This window comes from Amblyraja radiata, chromosome 1 (assembly GCF_010909765.2).
Source record: "Amblyraja radiata isolate CabotCenter1 chromosome 1, sAmbRad1.1.pri, whole genome shotgun sequence".
Classification (NCBI taxonomy): domain Eukaryota; kingdom Metazoa; phylum Chordata; class Chondrichthyes; order Rajiformes; family Rajidae; genus Amblyraja; species Amblyraja radiata.
The window spans coordinates 173,061,443-173,082,422 of NC_045956.1; the positions used below are offsets into that span (position 1 = coordinate 173,061,443).

General features: G+C 42.8%; 1 protein-coding gene across 2 annotated transcripts in view; it reads left to right on the top strand.

The window, feature by feature from the left end:
* Positions 1-20,384, top strand: part of ctnna2 (catenin alpha 2) — a 1,182,272-nt gene extending 1,161,888 nt beyond the window's left edge. For both annotated transcript variants that reach the window (XM_033035440.1, XM_033035446.1), the window contains exon 15: positions 20,199-20,384. In XM_033035440.1, the coding sequence (XP_032891331.1) occupies positions 20,199-20,384 (186 nt within the window). The remainder of the gene's footprint in view (positions 1-20,198) is intronic.
* The last annotated feature ends 596 nt before the right edge of the window (positions 20,385-20,980 follow it).

The following is a 20,980-nucleotide window of genomic DNA, read 5'->3' on the forward strand; positions in this document are numbered from 1 at the left end:
CAGTTGTCATCAATACACTTTGAGTACGTTCTGCTCAATTACCTGTACTTTTGAATTAGACTGGATGAAGTCTAGTTTAATTTAGTTTCGTTTCGTTTGGAGATATAGCATGGAAACAGTCTTTTCGGCCCACCGAGTCTACGCCGCCCAACGATCACCCGTTCACACAAGTTCTACCTTATCCCGCTTTTGCGTCCACTCCCTACATATATTATGAGTGATTTACAGAGACCAATTAACCTACAAACCCACACGTCCTGGGCATGTGGGAGGAGACCAGTGCACCCGGAGGAAATCCACGCAGTCACAGGGAGTGCAAACCCCACACAGATGGCACCCAAGGTCATGATCAAACCAGGGTCTCTGGTGCTATGAGGACTGTGCTGCCCCAAAGATACCTGATCAGTCTGATTGAGATATAGGGACAAATAGCACAGAAACAAGTCCTCCAGCCCAATGAATTTGCATTATCCGCCGCCCATTGACGCTAAACCTCTATGTGTCCCTTGTTTGTGTTTACTTTACTTTAGACTTTAGAGATACAGCATGGAAATTAAAGCCAAGGTCTGAAGAAGGGTCTTGACCCGAAATGTCACTCATTCCTTCTCTCCAGAGATGCTGCCTGTCCCACTGAATTTCTCCAGTATTTTGTGTCTATTTTTGTCAGAAAACAAATCCTTTTCAGGCAGGACAATGTTGACAATTGTACAAAAACTATCAAGAGCAATGGGATACGAAGTGAAATGGAATGCTAAGTGGATCCCTGGTCTGCATCTGCTTTGATCTCATTTCAGGTTAACATTACCAACTATGCTTATTAAATATGCTTTTTTATCCCTAGTAATTCATATACATTGTTTCCATGTAAATATAATTTGCACACTAAATCGTTGATATTTAGTAGCATCCATGGGGGAAGTTAATATTACTAGGGCCCCTTCCTTTTCATAATTTCACAAACTGTATTTTAAGCTCTGTGGACCACCAGAAAGTGTCCGTTTAAAGTCAATGTTAAGTGCTTGTAAAAAGATAATTCAAGCCAGCAATTTAATCCGTTAATTTTATCTCAGAGTTTTTCCACAAATCTCACTGAACGTAAACCGGATACGGTTAAAATTTGTGGCACACCTGAAAAAGTCAAGTGCGTGAATGCACAAGTCATTGAGAACAATCCCCAACATAATACCTCAGTCAATTTAAAAGCTCCTGAACAGCTGCCACTACCTTTATCATATACACATAGGAAAATAGGTGCAGGAGTAGGCCATTCAGCTCTTTGAACCAGCACAGCCATTAAATATGATCATGGCTAATCATCTAAAATCAGTACCCCATTCCTGCTTTTTCCCCGTATCCCCTGATTCCTTTAGCCCTAAGAGCTAAATCTCACTTTCTTTTGAAAACATCCAGCAAATTGGCCTCCACTGCCTTCTGTGGCAGAGAATTCCACAGATTCACAACTATCTGGGTAAAAAAGGGCTTTCCTCATCTCAGTCCTAAATGGCCTTCCCCTTATTCTTAAATTGTGACCCCCTGGTTCTGGACCCGCGACATCGGGAACATTTTTCCTGCATCTAGCCTGTCCAATCCTTTAAGAATGTTATGTTTCTATAAGTTCACCCCTCATCCTTCTACATTCCAGTGAATGCAAGCCTAGACGACCCATTCTTTCATCAATGTATCTCCAAAATAAACTTTTAATAAAGGGGCTAATTCAAATACATTATATTAGTGAAATATACTGGAGAGCAGTGCGCAGGGGTGGATGGAAGGTGACCCCAAACAGCTGCATGAACTGTCTAACATACCATATAACCATATAACCATATAACAATTACAGCACGGAAACAGGCCATCTCGGCCCTACAAGTCCATGCCGAACACTTTTTTTCCCCTAGTCCCACCTACCTGCACTCAGACCATAACCCTCCATTCCTTTCCCATCCATATACCTATCCAATTTATTTTTAAATGATAAAATCGAACCTGCCTCCACCACTTCCACTGGACGCTCATTCCACACAGCTACCACCATCTGATTAAAGAAGTTCCCCCTCATGTTACCCCTAAACCTCTGTCCCTTAATACCCACTTCATTTAACATGGTTTATCCAACCCCTTTGTACTTTAAGTTTCCAATTGTGGATGCTGCCCAGACTGTCACACTAACCTCCCTTCCATTGACTCAATTTATACCTCACTCTGCCTCGGCAAGGCCAGCAGCATAATCAAGAACCAGTCGCAGCACTGGCACTCCCTCTTCTCCCCTTTCCCTTCAGGCAAAAGGTATAGAAGTGTGAAAAAACAAACCTTCAGATTCAGGGACAGCCTCTTCCCAGCTGGTATCAGACAACTGAACATACCATATAACCATAGAACAATTGTGAAATATAACAACCACAACCAGAGAGCAGTTCTGAACTACCTCCCACCTCATTTGGAGACTCTCGGACAATATTTGATCGGACTTTACTGGCTTTATCTTGCACTAAATGTTATTCCCATATCATGTATCTATACACTGTAAATGGATCGATTGTAATCATGTATTGTCTTTCCACTGACTGGTTGGAACGCAACAAAAGCTTTTCTCTGTGCCTCGGTACACGTGACAATAAACAAAACTTCTACAACTAGTACAATGATAAAGGAAATGGTGTTGGGTAGACTGATGGGACAGAATGCTGATAAATCCCCAGGGCCTGATGGTCTGCATCCCAGGGTGCTTGAAGAAGTGGCTCTAGAAATTGTGCACGCATTGGAGATCATTTTCCAACGTTATATAGATTCAGGATGAGTTCCTGTAGATTGCAGGGTAGCTAATGTTATCCCACTATCCCCTGACTCTGCTATTTTTAATAGCCCTATCTAGCTCTCTCTTGAAAGCATCCAGAGAACCTGCCTCCACCGCCCTCTGAGGCAGAGAATTCCACAGACTCACCACTCTCTGTGAGAAAAAGTGTTTCCTCCTCTCCGTTCTAAATGGCTTACTCCTTATTTTAAACTGTGGCTCCTGGTTCTGGATTCCCCCAACATCGGGAACATGTTTCCTGCCTCTAGCGTGTCCAAACCCTTAACAATCTTTCAATGAGAACACCTCTAATCCTTCTAAACTCCAGAGTGTACAAGCCCAGCTGCTCCATACTCAGCATATGACAGTCCCGCCATCCCGGAAATTAACCTTGTAACATAGGAGATTAGTGGACAAAATTAGGGCACATGGTATTGGGGGTAGAGTGTTGACATGGATAGAAAATTGGTTGGCAAACAGGAAACAAGAGTAGGGATTAATGGGTCCCTTTCAGAATGGCAGGCATTGACTAGTGGGGTACCGCAAGGCTTGGTGCTGGGACCGCAGCTATTTACAATATACATCAATGATTTAGATGAAGGGATTCAAAGCAACATTTGCAAATTTGCAGATGACACAAAGCTGGGTGGCAGTGTGAACTGTGAGGAGGATGCTATAAGAATGCAGGGTGACTTGGACAGGTTGGGTGAGTGGGCAGATGCATGGCAGATGCAGTTTAATGTGGATAAATGTGAGGGTGTCCACTTTGGTAGCAAAATCAGGAAGGCAGATTATTATCCAAATGGTGTCATGTTGGCAAAAGGGGAAGTACAACAGGATCTGGGGGTCGTTGTTCATCAGTCAATGAAAATAAGCATGCAGGTACAGCAGGCAGTGAAGAAAACGAATGGCATGTTGGCTTTTATAACAAGAGGAGTTGAGTATAGGAACAAAGAGGTCCTTCTGCAGTTGTAGAGGGCCCTAGTGAGACCACAACTGGAGTATTGTGTGCAGTTTTGGTCCCCTAATTCGAGGAAGGACATTCTTGCTATTGAGGGTGTGCAGCATAGGTTTACAAGGTTAATTCCTGGGATGGCGGGACTGTCATATGCTGAGAGGTTGGCTGGGCCTGTATACTCTGGAGTTTAGAAGGATGAGAGGATATCTTATGGAAACATATAAGATTATTTAGGATTTGGACACGCTAGAGGCAGGAAACATGTTCCCGATGTTGGGGGAGTTCAGATACAGGAACCACAGTTTAAGAATAAGGGGTAAGCCATTTAGAACAGAGACAAGGAAACAGTCTTTCTCACAAAGATAAAGATAGCAGAGTCAGGGGATATGGGGAGAAGGCAGGAACGGGGTACTGATTGGGGATGATCAGCCATGATCATATTGAATGGCGGTGCTGGCTCGAAGGGCCGAATGGCCTACTCCTGCACCTATTGTCTATTGTCTATAGTTATATAAACCTTCCATGACTTCAGGTCATTCATAATACCTTAAAGCGAATGGCATAGATTTAAGTTTATTCTGCATTGTAATTTGGAAAATGTGGTATCTACTTTGCAGAGCAATTTGACAAAAGAAAATGGCCTGATTATATTTAGTTTAGTGAAGTAAATTGGTTGTTTAAATATTGGCCAGGGTTTTAGGCAAGAATAATACACATAAGAAATTGGCCATTCACCCCAACAGGTCCTGCCAAACAAGATGCCCCATCTAAGCTCATCCTATTTCCCCGATTTTGGCCCATATCACTCCAAATCTTTCCTATCTATAAGCAAAATTAGAGCACATGGTATTGGGGGTATGGTAGTGACATGGATATAGAACTGGTTGGCAGACAGGAAACGCAGAGTAAGAATTAACAGGTCTTTTTCAGAATAGCAGGCAGTGACTAGTGGGGTGCCGCAAGGCTCGGTGCTGGGACCCCAGATATTTACAATATTTATTTATGATTTAGGTGAGTGAATTAAATGTGACATCTCCAAGTTTGCAGATGACACAACGCTGGGTGGCAGTGTGAGCTGCGATGAGGATGCTACAGTATGAGGCTGCAGGGTGACCTGGATAGGTTGGGTGATTGGGTAGATGCATGGCAAATGCAGTATAATGTGGATAAATGTAAGGTTATCCACTTTAGTGGCAAGAACAAGAAGGCAGATTATTATCTGAATGGTGTCAGATTTGCAAAAGGAGTCGTGCAACGAGACCTGGGTGTCCTTGTACATCAGTCACTGAAAGTAAGCATGCAGGAACAGCAGGCAATGAAGAAAACTAATGGCATGTTGGCCTTCATTGTGGGAGGATTTGAGTTTAGGAACAAGGAGGCCCTACTGTAGTTGTACAGGGCCCTGCTGAGGCCGCACCTGGCCTAATTTGAGGAAGGACATTATTGGTATTGAGGGAGTGCAGCGTAGGTTTACCAGGTTAATTCCAGGGATGGCAGGACTGACGTATGACGAAAGAATGGGTCGACGGGGCTTTTATTCACTGGAATTTAGAAGAATGAGAGGGGATCTTATAGATACATACACGATTATTAGCGGATAGGACAGGTTAGAGGAAAAATGTTCCCGATGTAGGGGGAGTCTTCTTAAGGGGTTAGACAGGCTAGATGCAGGAAGATTGTTCCCGATGTTGAGGAAGTCCAGAACAAGGGGTCACAGTTTAAGGATAAGGGGGAAATCTTTTAGGACCGAGATGAGAAAACATTTTTCACACAGAGAGTGGTGAATCTCTGGAATTCTCTGCCACAGAGGGTAGTTGAGGCCAGTTCTTCTTCTTCTTATCGAGTCCACACACAAGATTAGAAGTTGTTCAGCCAGAGCTGAACACACTCTCGGCATCTGCACAATGGTGTCTGTCTTGCGCTTCTTGTGCGTCTTGTGCGTGGTGGTGGAAAGATTGGTTGAAACAGGGCCGCGACGTGAACGCTCTTTCCTTGACCAGTTCATTGGCTATATTTAAGAGGGAGTTAGATGTGGCCCTTGTGGCTAAAGGGATCAGGGGATATGGAGAGAAGGCAGGTACTGGATACTGAGTTGGATGATCAGCCATGATCATATTGAATGGTGGTGCTGGCTCGAGGGGCCGAATAGCCTACTCCTGCACCTATTTTCTATGTTTCTATGAGTCCAGAACCAGGGCTCACAGTTTAAGAATAAGGGGTAGGCCATTTAGGATTGAGATGAGGAAAAACCTCTTCACCCAGAGAGTTGTGAATCTGTGGAATTCTCTGCCACAGAGGGCAGTGGAGGTTAATTCACTGGATGATTTCAAGAGAGAGGTGGATTTAGCTTCTGGGGCTAAAGGAATCAAGGGGAAAAAGCAGGAAGGGGGAACTGATTTTAGATGATCAGCCATGATCATATTGAATGGTGGTGCTGGCTCAAGGGGCCGAATAGCCTACTCCTGCACCTATTTTTCTATGTTTTCTATGTTTCTATATCAGCCTAAGTGTCTTTTAAATGCTGTTGTAGTTTCTTCCTCAACGACCTCCCTCTGGCAGCTTGTATAATATACCCACGACCCTCTGGGTGAGATTAAACCATATGATATTTGAGCAGGTCAGTTAGATCAGACCACACATGGCTATTATTACAGCCACAAGTTTGAATGATCAAATGGCCAACACATTTTGGGTTATATAGAGATACGGCGTGGAAACCGGCTGTTCAGCTCACTGAGCCCGTGCCAACCAGCGATCCCCGCACATTAACACTACCCTACACACATTAGGGACAATTTACATTTTATACCAAGCCAATTAACCTACGTCTTCGGAGTGAGGGAGGAAACCGAAGATCACGGAGAAAACCCGCATGGTCACGGGGAGAATGTAAAAGCTCCATTCAGACAGCACCCGTAGTCGGCATTGAACCCGGGTCTCTGGCGCTGTCAGCGCCGTAAGGCAGCAACCGTAGCGCTGCTCCACCATGCCACCCTGTCCACATTATGATTGATTAGAGCTGGTTGGAAGGTTTACCCGGCTTCTCTGCTGCAAGGTGGCATTTGCATTTGAGAAAGTTTGCCTGAAATAAACTGCCACTTTGATCAGTGAAACAAATCGTAAACTGTTCAAGTAAGAGCGAATAAAATAAAAGTGGAGTCAGATGCAAGAGATGTGTCACATTTAATTTAATACAGTAATCCCAGCTCCACGGCAGGAGTCTGAATATTTGGTACATTTTGTTATGCAAAGTATACGCAGCAAGAATAATTCAGTGCAAATCAGCAATGATGAATGTTGTCTCGGAGACTGAGCAAGTATAAATTATACACTGTGCCTACAATGTTCAACCACAATGTGAATTGATAAAATGCCCTCAGCGCAAAAATGTTTCCTTTATTCATTTACAGGATGTAGGAGTTGCTGGGAAGGTTAGCACTTATTACCATCCATGAGTAAAACAGGTGGTGTGTCACTCTCCCTTGAAATGTTGGGATCTTTCTGATGAAATTACTCACACGGTACTCTTATCAAGGGAGTTCCAGAAGGGGATCAGTGACAATGAAAGATGTTTCTGATTTTTTTCTCTTTTAGATTTGAGATATGGGGTGGAAACATACACTTCAACCCACCGAGTCCGCACAGACCAGCAATCCCCGCACATTAACACTATCCTACACACACAAAGGACAATTAACACTTATACCAAGCCAATGAACCTACACACCTGTACGTCTTTGAAGTGTGGGAGGAAACCGAAGATCTCGGAGAAAACCCACGCAGGTCATGGGGAGAACGTACCAACTCCGTACAGACAGCACCCGTAGTTAGGATCGAACCTGGATCTCTGAAATTGGCTGTTGAATTATGCCATTCAAGTCACTGTGGTGCATGTTGTGCATGGCATGGAGTCAAATTGTGGCCTGTATGGAGTCAAATTGTATGAAAATAGGTTGAAGGTGCACTCACACAGCAAAATAGACAATAGTCATTAGTTGCAGGAGTAGGCCATTCAGCACTTCGAGCCAGCACTGCCATTCAATGTGATCATGTCTGATCATCCCCAATCAGTACCCCGTTCCTGCCTTCTTCCCATATCCGCTGACTCTGCTATTTTTAAGAGCCCTATCTAGCTCTCTCTTGAAAGCATCCAGAGAACCGCCCTCTGAGGCAGAAAATTCCACAAATGAAGGATCATAGAATTATGCAGACTTTAACTTTAGATACAATGTGGAAACAGGCCCTTTGGCCCACTGAGTTCGTGCCGACCAGCGATCACCTCATACACGAGCAGCAATAAATTTACAATTTGACCAAAGCCAATTAACTTACACACCTGTACGTCTTTGGAGTGAGTGTAGGGGGAAACTGGAGCACCCGGAGAAAACCCACGCAGTCACAGGGAGTTAGACAAAAATGCTGGAGAAACTCAGCAGGTGAGGCAACATCTATGGAGTGAAGAAAAAGGCGACATTTTGGGTCGAGACCCTTCTTCAGACTCAGTCACAGGGAGAACGTATAAACTCCATACAGACATCACCCATAGTCAGGATCGAATCCCAGTCTCTGTAGGGCAGCAACTCAACCACTGTGCCGCCCCTGTTTTGCTGCCCCACTTTGTCGTTGGCTGTACCCAGTGTCGTTGGTATAGATCACAGCAATCTTAATACAGTGATTTTACTTATTAGGATTATTACTTGTATGATGCAAATCCCTTATCAATATGAGGGTGTAAGAGAACACTTCTGAAGGAAATTAGGAAAGCAAAAGGAGCTAGTATAGAAAAGTAGAAGAGAATCCTAAAAGTATATTAAAAGTAAAAGGCTAACTGGGGAGCGTATAGATCCCTTTAATGATTAACATGGTAATGATTATGTAGAACCATGTGGAATGGATGAAGTCTTAAATGAATACTTCTTGTCTGAATATACAATGGAGAAGGATTTAGAAACTAATGAGATCAGGGGAAGGAAAAGTAATATCCTGGAGAAAATCAACATTATGAAGAAGGAAGTGTTAGAGGGAGGATATTGCCAGTGGTCGAGTAGAAATTTTTGTTACTTCGTTAGTTGAAACTGTGTTGATAGAAGACTGGGTGAAAGCCAAAATTGTACCTTGATTTAAGAGAGGCTGCGGGAAAAATCCAGGCTATTGCAACCTATATCAGATTCACAAGAGAGTTGGTGAAGGAAGGAACTACACATGCTGGTTTACACCGAAGATAGACACAAAATGCTAGAGTAACTCAGCAGGACAGGCAGCACCTCTGGAGAGAAGGAATGGGTGACGATTCGGGTCAGTCTGAAGAAGGGTGAGCTGATAGAAGTGTATAGGGTTATGAGGTTCATAGATGGATACGATAGCCAAAGACTTTCTCATGTTTGGGGTGTCTACAACTGGAGGACATGGATTTAAGATCAGTGGGAGGAGGTTTAAAAGCGATCCAAGGGGGTTGGTCTTTCACATAAAGAGTATTTGTAATAAGCTGCCAGAGAATGCAGTAGAGACAGGCACTTTAGCAACATTTAAGAGGCACCTTGACATGTTCTTCAATGAGCAAGACAGGGAAGGATATACAATTAATACAGACAAGTGGGATTAGTATAGATTGGCATGATAATTAGCACAGATAAGATGGGCCAAAGGGCCTGTTCCTGTACTGTACTACTCCATGACTCCATACCTGAATGCTGTCTAGGTCTTGCTATGTGCAGGTATATATTGCTTCATTTTTGTGAACGGTATTGAATATTATGCAATCATCAGTGAATATTCTGTGTCTCAATCCTTTACAATGGAAGGAAGCTTATTAATAGACAATAGACAATAGATAATAGGTGCAGGAGTAGGCCATCCGGCCCTTCAAGCCAGCACCGCCATTCAATATGATCATGGCTGATCATCTACAATCAGGACCATCTGAAAATGGTAATGCAGCATCTGAAAATGATTAAACCCCGGATACTACTTTAAGGAGCTCATCCACTGGTTCATCCAGATGCTGGTTTAAACCGAAGATAGACAGAAAAACCTAGAAAATAGGTGCAGGAGTAGGCCTTTCGGCCCTTTGAGCCAGCACCCCCATTCAATGTGATCATGGCTGATCATCCAAAATCAATACTCCATTATGCTTTTTCTCCCTATCCCTTGATTCCCTTAGCCCTGAGAGCTAAATCTAACTCTCTCTTTGTAGATTGATGATGCATGTAAACCAATCACACATAAGCCTGAAGAAGGGTTTCGGCCCGAAACGTCGCCCATTTCCTTCGCTCCATATATGCTGCTGCACCCCCTGAGTTTCTCCACTCTGGGTGAAAAAGCTTTTCCTCATCTCTGTCCTAAATGGCCAATCCCTTATTCTTAAACTGCGACCCCTGGTTCTGAACATTTTTCCTGCAACAAATGTTTGGAATATTTTGCACTTCAAAGTTTCACTATTTCTCATTCCCACATGCAAGTAGAAGTTCCACATGCAGGTACCACATGCATCTACCCTGGCCAATCCTCTAACAATTTTATATGTTTCTATAAGATACCCTCTCATCCTTCTAAATTCCAGTGAATATAAGCCTACTCAACCCATTCATTCATCATACGTCAGTCCCACCATCCTGGGATTTAACCTGGTGACCTACACTGCACTCCCTCAATAGCAATAATGTCCTTCCTCAAATTAGGAGAGCAAAATTGCATACAATACTCCAGGGCCCTGTACAACTGCAATAAGCCCTCCTTTCTCTTAAACTCAAATCCTCTCGCAATGAAGGCCAACATGCCATTGGCTTTCTTCACTGCCTGCAGTACCTGCATGCTTACTTTCAGTGAGTGATGGACAAGCACACCCAGGACTCGTTGCACCTCCCCTTCTCCTAATCTGACACCATTCACATAATGTTCTGCCTTTCTGTTCTTTCCACCAAAGTGAATAACCTCACATTTATCCACATTATACTGCATCTGCCATGCTTCGGCCCACTCACCCAACCTATCCAAGTCACCCTGCAGCCACATAGCATCCTCCTCCTCTCACTGCCACCCAGCTTTGTGTTATCCGCAAACTTAGAGATGTTACATTCAATTCCCTCATCTCAATCGTTAATATATATTGTAAACTACTGGGGTCCCAGCTGGAGTAACTCAGCGGGACAGGCTGCATCTCTGGAGAGAAGGAATGGGTGACGTTTCTGGTTGAGACCCTTCTTCAGACTTCATCCACTGGTGTTCTTTGGCTAAAAGGGCCTCCAATGGTCACAAGCATCTTCCTTTCTCCAAGTTTGATTCAATCTGGAGGATTTATTTTCTCTTTGAATTCCAATCACTTCAGTTTTACCAGGCCACACTCAGTCAATCGATCTGGTGTTGAGAGCACTCACTGTCTATTCACCTCTTGACTTCAGCTCTTCAATTTATGTTTGGATAAAGGCTGTATTAAAGTCTGGAACCTATTAGCTCTTACGAAATCTAGGTTAGAGTCATAGAGTCATAGAGCTATTGAGCCATGGAGCTCAGAAACAGGCCCTTCGGCCAAACTTGCCCATGATGACCAAGCTGCCCCATCCATGCTAGTCCCAACTACCCTGATGTTTTTAGCCTATATCCCTCTAAACCTTTCCTATCCATGTACCTGTCCAAATGTCTTTTAAATGTTGCTATACCACCTGATTCAACTACCTCCTCTGGTAGCTTGTTCCATATCCCCACCACCCTCTGTAAATGGATTTCCCCTCAGGTTCCTATTAAGAATCAATAGTGTTTTATTGTCACTTGTTATGTCACTTATACAAAATTCAGTTTCCAATTGTTATTCAGTGTCAAACATAGCAAACTTGTAAACTGTAGAGCACCGTATCTATACGGGCACTGTAAATATAAAATGCAATTAGGATTTTACTGTTAAACCGAGGTATGCTAACCTTAATACGACGGTAAATATGAAAGCAGGTCTCAGTTTATGGGAGATGCAGTGGAAGCTGTCACCTTGAGATATAATGTTGGAAAATCACTATGGGAAGCAACTGTTCAGGTACTAACCATCCTCAAAGGTGACCATGGAAGGACCTTTGATGGATTCAAGTGCATTTGGCAAACCATGCCTACTTTGGGGAGGAATTGAAATGCGTCATAACAAGGGCACTTTGAAGCCTATTAGGGGGCTAATCGTTCCTTCAGTTGTCTGCTGGCGTTTATGAAGGAGAGTCAAGAGTGTTTTATTGTCATATGTCCCAGATAGAACAATGAAATTCTTACTTGCAGCAGCACAACAGAATATGTAAATATAGTACACTGTAAACAATATGATAAACGAAAGAGAAGAAAAAATATACATCATATATATATATATATATTATATATACACACGTGCATACACAGATGTACACACAAAAAAACAAACAAAATAGTGCAATAACAACAATAATAATAATAATAATAATAATAATAATAATAATAATAATAATAATAATAATAATAATAATAATAATAATAATAATAATAGTGCATTGAAGTTCTGAGCTTATTTGTTGTCATGTTTAATAGCCTGATGGCTATAGGGAAGAAGCTGTTCCTGATCCTGGACATTACAGTTTTCAGGCTCCTGTACCTTCTTCCCGATGACAGGGGTGAAATGAGGGTGTGGCCAGGATGGTGTGGGTCTCTGATGATGCTGGCTGCCTTTTTGAGGCAACGATTCCAATAAATCTCTTTGATGGTGGCGAGGTCAGAACTGGTGATGGACTGGGCAATGTTCACAGCGTTTTGCAGTCTTCTTCACTCCTGGGCATTCAAGTTGCCGAACCAGGCCGTGATGCAACCAGTCAATATGCTCTCTACCTTTAGAAGTTCAAGAGAAGCCTCTTTGACATACCAAATCTCCGTGATCTTCTCAGGAAGTAGTGTTGATGTGCTTTCTGTATAATTGCATTAGTGTGCTGGGTCCAGGAAAGATCTTCAGAAATATGCACGCCCAGAAATTTCAAGTTTTTTAATCTCTCCACCATCGTCCCATTGATAGAAACAGGATTGTGGGTTCTCATCCTTCCTCTTCCATAGCCCACAATGAGTTCACTGGTCTTACTGATACTGAGAGCCAGGTTGTTGTGCTGGCACCATTTGGTGAATCGGTCGATCTCACTTCTATACTCTGATTCATCACCATCTGTAAATCCTCCTTCGGCGAACTTGAAAATGGAGTTTCCACCGTGCCCGGCTACACAGTCGTGAGTATAGAGTGAGTAGAGCAGGGGGCTGAGCACACAGCCTTGAGGTTCTCCCGTAATGAATGTTAATGAGGAAGTAGTGTTTCTGCCAATTCGAACAGACTGTGGTCTGATGAGGAAGTCGAGGATCCAATTGCAGAGGGATGGACAGAGACACAGTTCCGTGAGCTTAGTAACCAGCTTGGATGGGATGATGATATTGAATGCCGAGCTGTAGTCTATAAACAACAGGCTTGACGTATGTATTTTTATTGTCCCTATTAAATCTTTCCCCTCTCACCTTAAACACGTCCTCTTGTTCTAGATTCCCCTACTCTGGGTAAAAGACTGTGCATTAGGATTAAGCATATTATTGATGGTACTTGTTGTAAACAATGACATCTTCAGTCACTTTACTAATGATTTAGAATGGTTTAGTGGAGCGATCTTTGGTTCCTTTGGATTAGAAATTTATGAATATCATTCATAGGAACTTAATTAATTGCACACAAAGGAGATAAACTTAGGTGAAAGTGGTCAGATTTAAGGAAGGTCTTAATGGAGGAGTGAGAGTGATGAAAGATTTTAGAGCGGAGTGGAAGAAAAAGGGTTATTGCAGGGTTGAAAAGAAGGGATACACAAAATTATAATTCAGAAGTATATTTCCAAATTCTCGTTAAATATATTCTTGGAGTTTAAATTCACTTAACCCTCCCAAGTTTCAATAATCAATCTCTAACAGTCTTTCTTGTCCATTTGCAACATTTTATCGCAAATGCCTGTAGGTATCGAAAGAAAATGGAAAACAGCCTTTTCGCAAATGGGGCTACCTTTTATAGGTCCATGAACCTTGAGGGGCCGAACTACATATCCAATCAAACACACCAATTACATCAATACATTATAGACAGTTCCCCAATCCAATTACAGAGGGTCTCAAACAATGTTTCTCACAGAAGCTTCTGGAAGGAAGCTAGTTCACTGAATAATGCAACATTTACTCTGGAACACAAAGCAATTCTGCTAGGGCTTAACACTTTGGCCAATCAACAAACAGCAGGGTAGCTATCTTGCAACATTATTTACATTATTCACAATTATTTTGCAGCAATCCAATCAAACTCATGCATTTACATTACCTTGGAGATCCTCTGCAAAACTCTCATACATACTTACAATTGCAGAGATACTTAGACCTTCGTTATCAGAAACACTGATCTGGGACCTGGACTTCCCGGCACCAACCAGCAGCCTGTGGCTTCTTATACTGAAATACAGAATAAGCCAAAAAGGTCTTGTAGTGCATGAATCCTCTGCTTTATTTTTGGCTCCTCTATTTTGGCCAGGATTTACAGGCCCACCAAATCCGCACCAACCAGCGATCCCTGTACGCTAGCACTACCCTACATACTAAGAACCATTAATACACTTTTACTGAAGCTAATTAACCTACAAATATTTGGTGTGTGGGAAGAAACTGGGAGTGCCCGGGGAAAACCCACATGTTCACGGGGAGAATGTACAAACTCTGTCCGGACAGCACCCGTAGACAGAATCAGTGTCTCCAGCTATGTCAGGCAGCAACTCTACTACTGCACCACCGTGCCACACCACTTCATTGATGGCTTTACATAATGTTTGCTTGCTAAAGTTTGCAGGAAATTAATCTTCAGTTTCTGGAGACTGCAGATTAATGTGACACTGCTAGCGGAAGGCCGTTGGGGTGTAGGGTTTGCAGGAGTGGAGAAGGCCACTGTAGTCAGATGTCAAGACCATGGAGAAAGGATGCACTTTTAAAATCTGATACACCTGGAACCAATGTAGGTCAGTTAGGATCAGAATGATGGGTGAGCGTGACATTGAAAAAGTAAACCTTGGATGTCAGTGAATCCCATTATAGCTATTCTCACATCTGCTGCAGAAAACTCCAAGGCCCAAGACTAGCTGTTCATGGTATTAATGGATGAATGCTGACACCTTCATTTGACATTCTTGTACCATGATTTTAACAGACCATAACCTAATTAATGTCCACATTAAAATCGGCAAGAAAGAATATCTCTCTGGTTTCACAACTTTCTAGGATTCAATACACAATAGAATAATCTTTAAACTTTCCATAAACTAGCAGAATTTGTTAGTTTTGATAATCTATGGGATTCTACGTTGCATATTGATATTTTTAACGACCTGATTGTCATTCAGTAATTAGTTGACATTAATTTGCAGCACTTGCAGTACAAAATAGTCTAGAAATTAGTTAACTTATTCTTGAAACGTTTAGTGCTACGTGGTTCATTGTCCATTGTAGCTGAAATAAACTGATTCAGTGCTCATTTCTGCAAAAAGCCATGGCATTCATGAAATAACGCTTTTGGTTAATTTATGCTTGAGCATTTAACCTTTCCCTGGCGTCAAACATACACCAAATGATGCAAGTTTAGTTGAGTTTGGTTTAGAGATACAGCACGGAAACAGGCCCTTTGGCCGCCGTGGCCACACCGACCAGCGATCCCCGTACATTACCACTACCCTACACACACTAGGCACAATTTACACTTATACCAAGCCAATCAACCTACAAACCTGCACGACTTTGGAGTGTGGGAGGTAATCGAAGATCTCAGAGAAAACCCACACGGTGACTGGGTGAACGTACAAATTCCATACAGACAGAACCCGTAATCCGACGCTGCAAGCGCTGTAAGGCAGCAACTTGATCGCTGCGCCACCGTGCCATCCATTTGTGCAAAGCCCATTACCATCCCGACCAACAGAAACGTGAGTTCAAAGATCCACACAACTATTACAGAATGGTTTCAACCAAACTCTCAACACTTTGCATTAGTTTGCTGCAGGGTGCTTCTTGCCTTCATTGATTGATTGATTGATTGATTGATTGATTGATACTTTGTTATCACAGCTGACATGTCACAGTGAAATTCTTTGTTTTGCATACCGTACACAAGGTATGCAAAGAGTCGCCACGTATAGGGCGCCGACAAAGTTGCAAAGTATTCGATACCAATGGGCCCTCTTTGTTTTCAGAGACCCCCAACGGTGGGACCCTCTTTGTTCTCATGCCGGGTGGGGGAAATTATAGAAACATAGAAAATAGGTGCAGTAGGAAAAGTAGGCCATTCTGCCCTTCGAGCCTGCACCGCCATTCAATATGATCATGGCTGATCATCCAACTCAGTATCCTGTACCTGCCTTCTCTCCATACCCCCTGATCCCTTTAGCCACAAGGGCCACATCTAACTCCCTCTTAAATATAGCCAATGAACTGGCCTCAACTAACTTCTGTGGCAGAGAGTTCCAAAGATTCACCACTGTCTATGTGAAAAATGTATTTCTCATCTCGGTCCTAAAGGATTTCTCCTCTATCCTTAAACTGTGACCCCTTGTCCTGGACTTTCCCAACATCGGGAACAATCTTCCTGCATCTAGCCTGTCCAACCCCTTAAGAATGTTGTAAGTTTCTATAAGATCCCCCCTCGAAAAGTATAGCAATATTTAAAAGATATTTGGACAGGTACAGGTATAGGAACGATTTAGAAGGCTATGGGCCATACACAGGCAGGTGCCACTTAATTGTGCACTGCACCATTGTATGGATTTCACGTGCCTGGAAGAATCAACTGCAGATTTCTTCTTCCAGCTGGTTCTCACTGTTGCCCAGGCTGGTCACCTAGTCCTCTTCGCAACCTGTATGTGCCTTTTAGCATTTGATTGACTAGAACTTTTGTCCACATTTGATTGAAGATAAAATCTCTCGCCTTATCCCCAGAATCCTCTCTTTCCACCATAGCAGACAGCAGTAACTCACATTGTACCAACCATGGAGTGTGTGCTTTTAATGGCTGAATAATGCACAACAAAACTATCAGAAGTAGCATTCAGTTAACGCTGGTCAAGTTGGGAAATGTATACGTCCCATTCCATCACATCTCTCTGGTTAACTGCTGTTCTAACTTCATTTGACCCTAATTCCAGAATTGTTGAGTGGGACGCAAACTGATATTAATGATAAACACAGCAATATTTTAACACACCAAAAAATTAATCCACTAGAAAAATATGTCGTCAACTAATTCTTGGTTCTGATTTCAGTGGTATTTCATCGATACTTTAAATTAATTTCTTTATATCTACCAACTGACATAACCACCTGATTGTTACTCAAATCAATGTGCCACCAACAATTTAATATGTTATGATTTATCTTGCTCAAGGTTACAGCATCTTCAGATCATTGTGTCTCAGATAGGCAATCTTCGTTATTGAGGGAACATTGACTTAGAAACTTTGGTTAAAATAACATGCCAATGTCGCAAAAAGTCTGGTTCAGCCGAAAGAATGTTTGGGGAGGGGCGTAAGGAAGTCACAGTACAGGATTTACGAAGGAGAAGCTGAAGTAACTATTTTAGTCTTCCCATTCATCATCTGGAGGCAATTGTTGCTTATTCATGACTAAATGCCTGATGAGCAGCAACAAAGTAGGACAGCAAGGCTTATGTCATCAGTGTGCACATGAAAACTGACTATGTTTCTGTGGGACTAAGTATAAGAGAGAGGAAGAGGATCCTTCTGTGGATTTTTGGATAGATGGTGTGAAGGGAAACCATCAGAATCATAGAGTCACACAGCACAGAAATAGGCCTTTCAGCCCAACTCGACCAGGTCGACCAAGATGCCCCATCTAAACCAGTCCCATTTGCCCAGGATTTACCCACATCTCTTTAAACCTTTCCTATCCATGTTCTTCATCAGATGTCCCCTAAACTTCCCCATTCTCCTAATATGGTCACAAAATGCTGCAGAACCCAGCGGGATAGGCCGCTTCTCCTGAGAGAAGGAATGGATGAACGTTTCAGATCGAGACCCTTCTTCAGGCTGAAGAAGGTCTGAAGAAGGGCCTTGACCCGAAACGTCATCCATTCCTTCTTTTGAGAGACGCTGCCTGAGTTATTCCAGCATGTTGTGCCTATCTTCGGTTTAAACCAGCATCTGCAGTTCCTTACTACATATTATCCTAAAGCTGTGCCCTTTAGTTTTAGATACCTATGACAAAAGGTGAAGGTTTCTGCCATTTACCTTATCCATGACCCTTATACAGTTGGCCTCTTTCGGATCCTCCCTTCACCTCTTCCACTCCATGTGAAACTTTTTCAGCTCATCAAGTCTCTCCTCATAACTGAAATAGACAATTGTGATCACTGTGATCATGGCTGATCATCCACAATTAGTACCCTGTTCCTGCCTTTCCCCCATATCCCTGGACTCCACTATCTTTAAGAGCTCTATCTAACTCTCCCTTGAAAGCATCCAGAAAAGTCAAGTTAAGTCAAGAGAGTTTATTGTCATGTGTCCCAGATAGGACAATGAAATTCTTGCTTGCTGCATCACAACAAAATATATAAACATAATTCAGAACAGGAAATAAAAGTTCAGTGTGTCTCTATACCATAGACCATATATAAACACAATAAATAAACAGATAAAGTGCAATAGGCTGTTATTGTTCAGAGTTTGTTTGATGTCATGTTTAATAGCCTGATGGCTGTGGGGAAGAAGCTGTTCCCGAACCTGGATGTTCCAGATTTCAAGCTCCTTTACCTTTTTCCCGATGGCAACAGAGAGATGAGTGTGTGACCAGGATGGTGTGGGTCTTTGATGATGCTGGCAGCCTTTTTGAGGCAGCGACTGCGGTAGATCCCTTAGATCAATGAGTCAGAGCCGATGATGGACTCGGCAGTGGTCACAACTTTCTGCATTCTTTTCTGCTCCTGGACGCTCAGGTTGCCGAACCAAACCACGATGCAACCAGTCAGTATGCTCTCTACTGTGCACCTGTAGAAGTTCGAGAGAGTCCTCCTTGACATACCGACTCTCCGTAATCTTCTCAGGAATTAAAGGCGCTGATGTGCCTTCTTTATAATTGCATCAGTGTGCTGGGACCAGGAAAGATCTTCGGAAATATGCACGCGCAGGAATTTGAAGTTCTTGACCCTTTCCACCATCATCCCAAATTGGCCTCCACTGCCTTCTGAGGCAGGAAACTCCACAGATTCACAACTCTCTGTGTGAAAAATGTTTTCTTCATCTCCATTCTAAATGGCCTCCCCTTTATTCTTAAACTGTGGCCCCTGGTTCTGGACTCCCCCGACATCAGGAACATGTTTCCTGCCTCTAGCGTGTCCAATTCCTTAAGAGTCTTATATGTTTCAATAAGATCACCTCTCATTCTTCTTAATTCCAGTGTATACAAGCCCAGTTGCTCGATTCATTCAACATATGACAGTCCCGCCATCCCGGGTACTAACCTTGTGAGCCTGCACTCCCTCAATAGCAGGAATGTCCTTCCTCCAAATTGGAGACCAAAATTGAAATCTCAGGCAACATCATGGTAAATCTTATCTGTGGTCTCTCCAGTGCAATCATGACCTTACATTAGTGTGGTGACAGAATTTTGTACAATATTCCAACCTTATCCTAACCAATGATTTGTGGCAATCATGAATTTAAAGCATAAAAGAGTTATCCCATTATTCACTATCATTGATCCAATTTTGTCTTGACTCGAAAGGTCACCCATTCCTTCTCTTCAGAGATGCTGCCTGACCCGCTGAGTTACTCCAGCATTTTATGTCTATCTTCAGTGTAAACCAACATCTGCAGTTCCTTCTTACACAATCCAATTTTTCCATTCCTTCTGCTAACAAATATCATTTTCATGCATAAAACTTGGAATTGTAGATGAAAAAGCCTTGATTTAATGCTTTTAGTTTAGTTTAACGATGCAATGTGAAAACAGGCCTTCAACCCATCGAATCCACGCCGATCACCGATCACCCATACACTAGTTCGATCTTTTCCTGGTTTTGCATCACACACACTAGGGGTAATTTAGAGAAGCCAATTAACTTACAAACCTGCACGTCTTTGGAATGTGCAGGGAAACTGGAGCACTCGGAGAAAACCCACGCGGTCACAGGGATGACGTGCAAACTCCATATAAGCAGCAGCTGTAGTCGGGATTGAACATGGGTCTCTGGCCGTGTGGGGCAGCAACTCTTCCACTGCGCCACTGTACCGCCCCTACCAAGGACCTTTTGCATGTAAAGCAGATATGACTTTACTGCACTATGAACCAAAATATGCAACAGGGTAATTATACGAGGATATATTGTGAATGTACTGGTGAGGTACGATGTGAAAGCTGTCGCTTCTAAACATTAATTTTTCTTGACAGGCCATCATGGCTCAGCTGCCCCAAGAGGAAAAGGCGAAGATTGCTGAGCAAGTGGAGAGCTTCCAGCAGGAGAAGTACAAGCTGGATGCCGAAGTTGCCAAGTGGGATGACAGCGGCAATGACATAATTGTGCTGGCAAAGCAGATGTGTATGATAATGATGGAAATGACCGATTTCACCAGGTAAGAGAATGTAGGTGATGTGTGGCTTGCAACTCGAGCATAACCAGCGCGCACCACACTGTCTTACTGGTACAGAGAGCTCAGGACACTACTTCTCCCTGCACTATATACACAGCAGAATGTGTAGGAAGCGACTGCAGATGCAGGTTTAAACCGAAGACCGACATAAAATGCTGTTGTAACTCAACGGGACAGGCAGCATCTCTGGAGAGAAGGAATGGGTCACGTTTCGGTTTGAGACCCTTCTTCAGCAGAATACTGGCCAGTAACTAATCTTTCTCCAGAATCTGTGGAATTCTTTGCCACAGACGGCTGTGGAGGCCAAGTCAGTGGATATTTTTAAGGCAGAGATAGATAGATTCTTGATTTGTACGGGTGTCAGAGGTTATGGGGAGAAAGCAGGAGAATAGGGTTGGGAGGGAGAGATAGATCAGGCATGATTGAATGGAGGAGTAGACTTGATGGGCCGAATAGCCTAATTCTACTCCTATTCCTTATAACCTTGTGACATAATATATTTTTTCATCTATCATAATGTTAAGTTTAGAGATACAGCATGGAAACAGATTCTTCGGTTAACCATATAACCATATAACCATA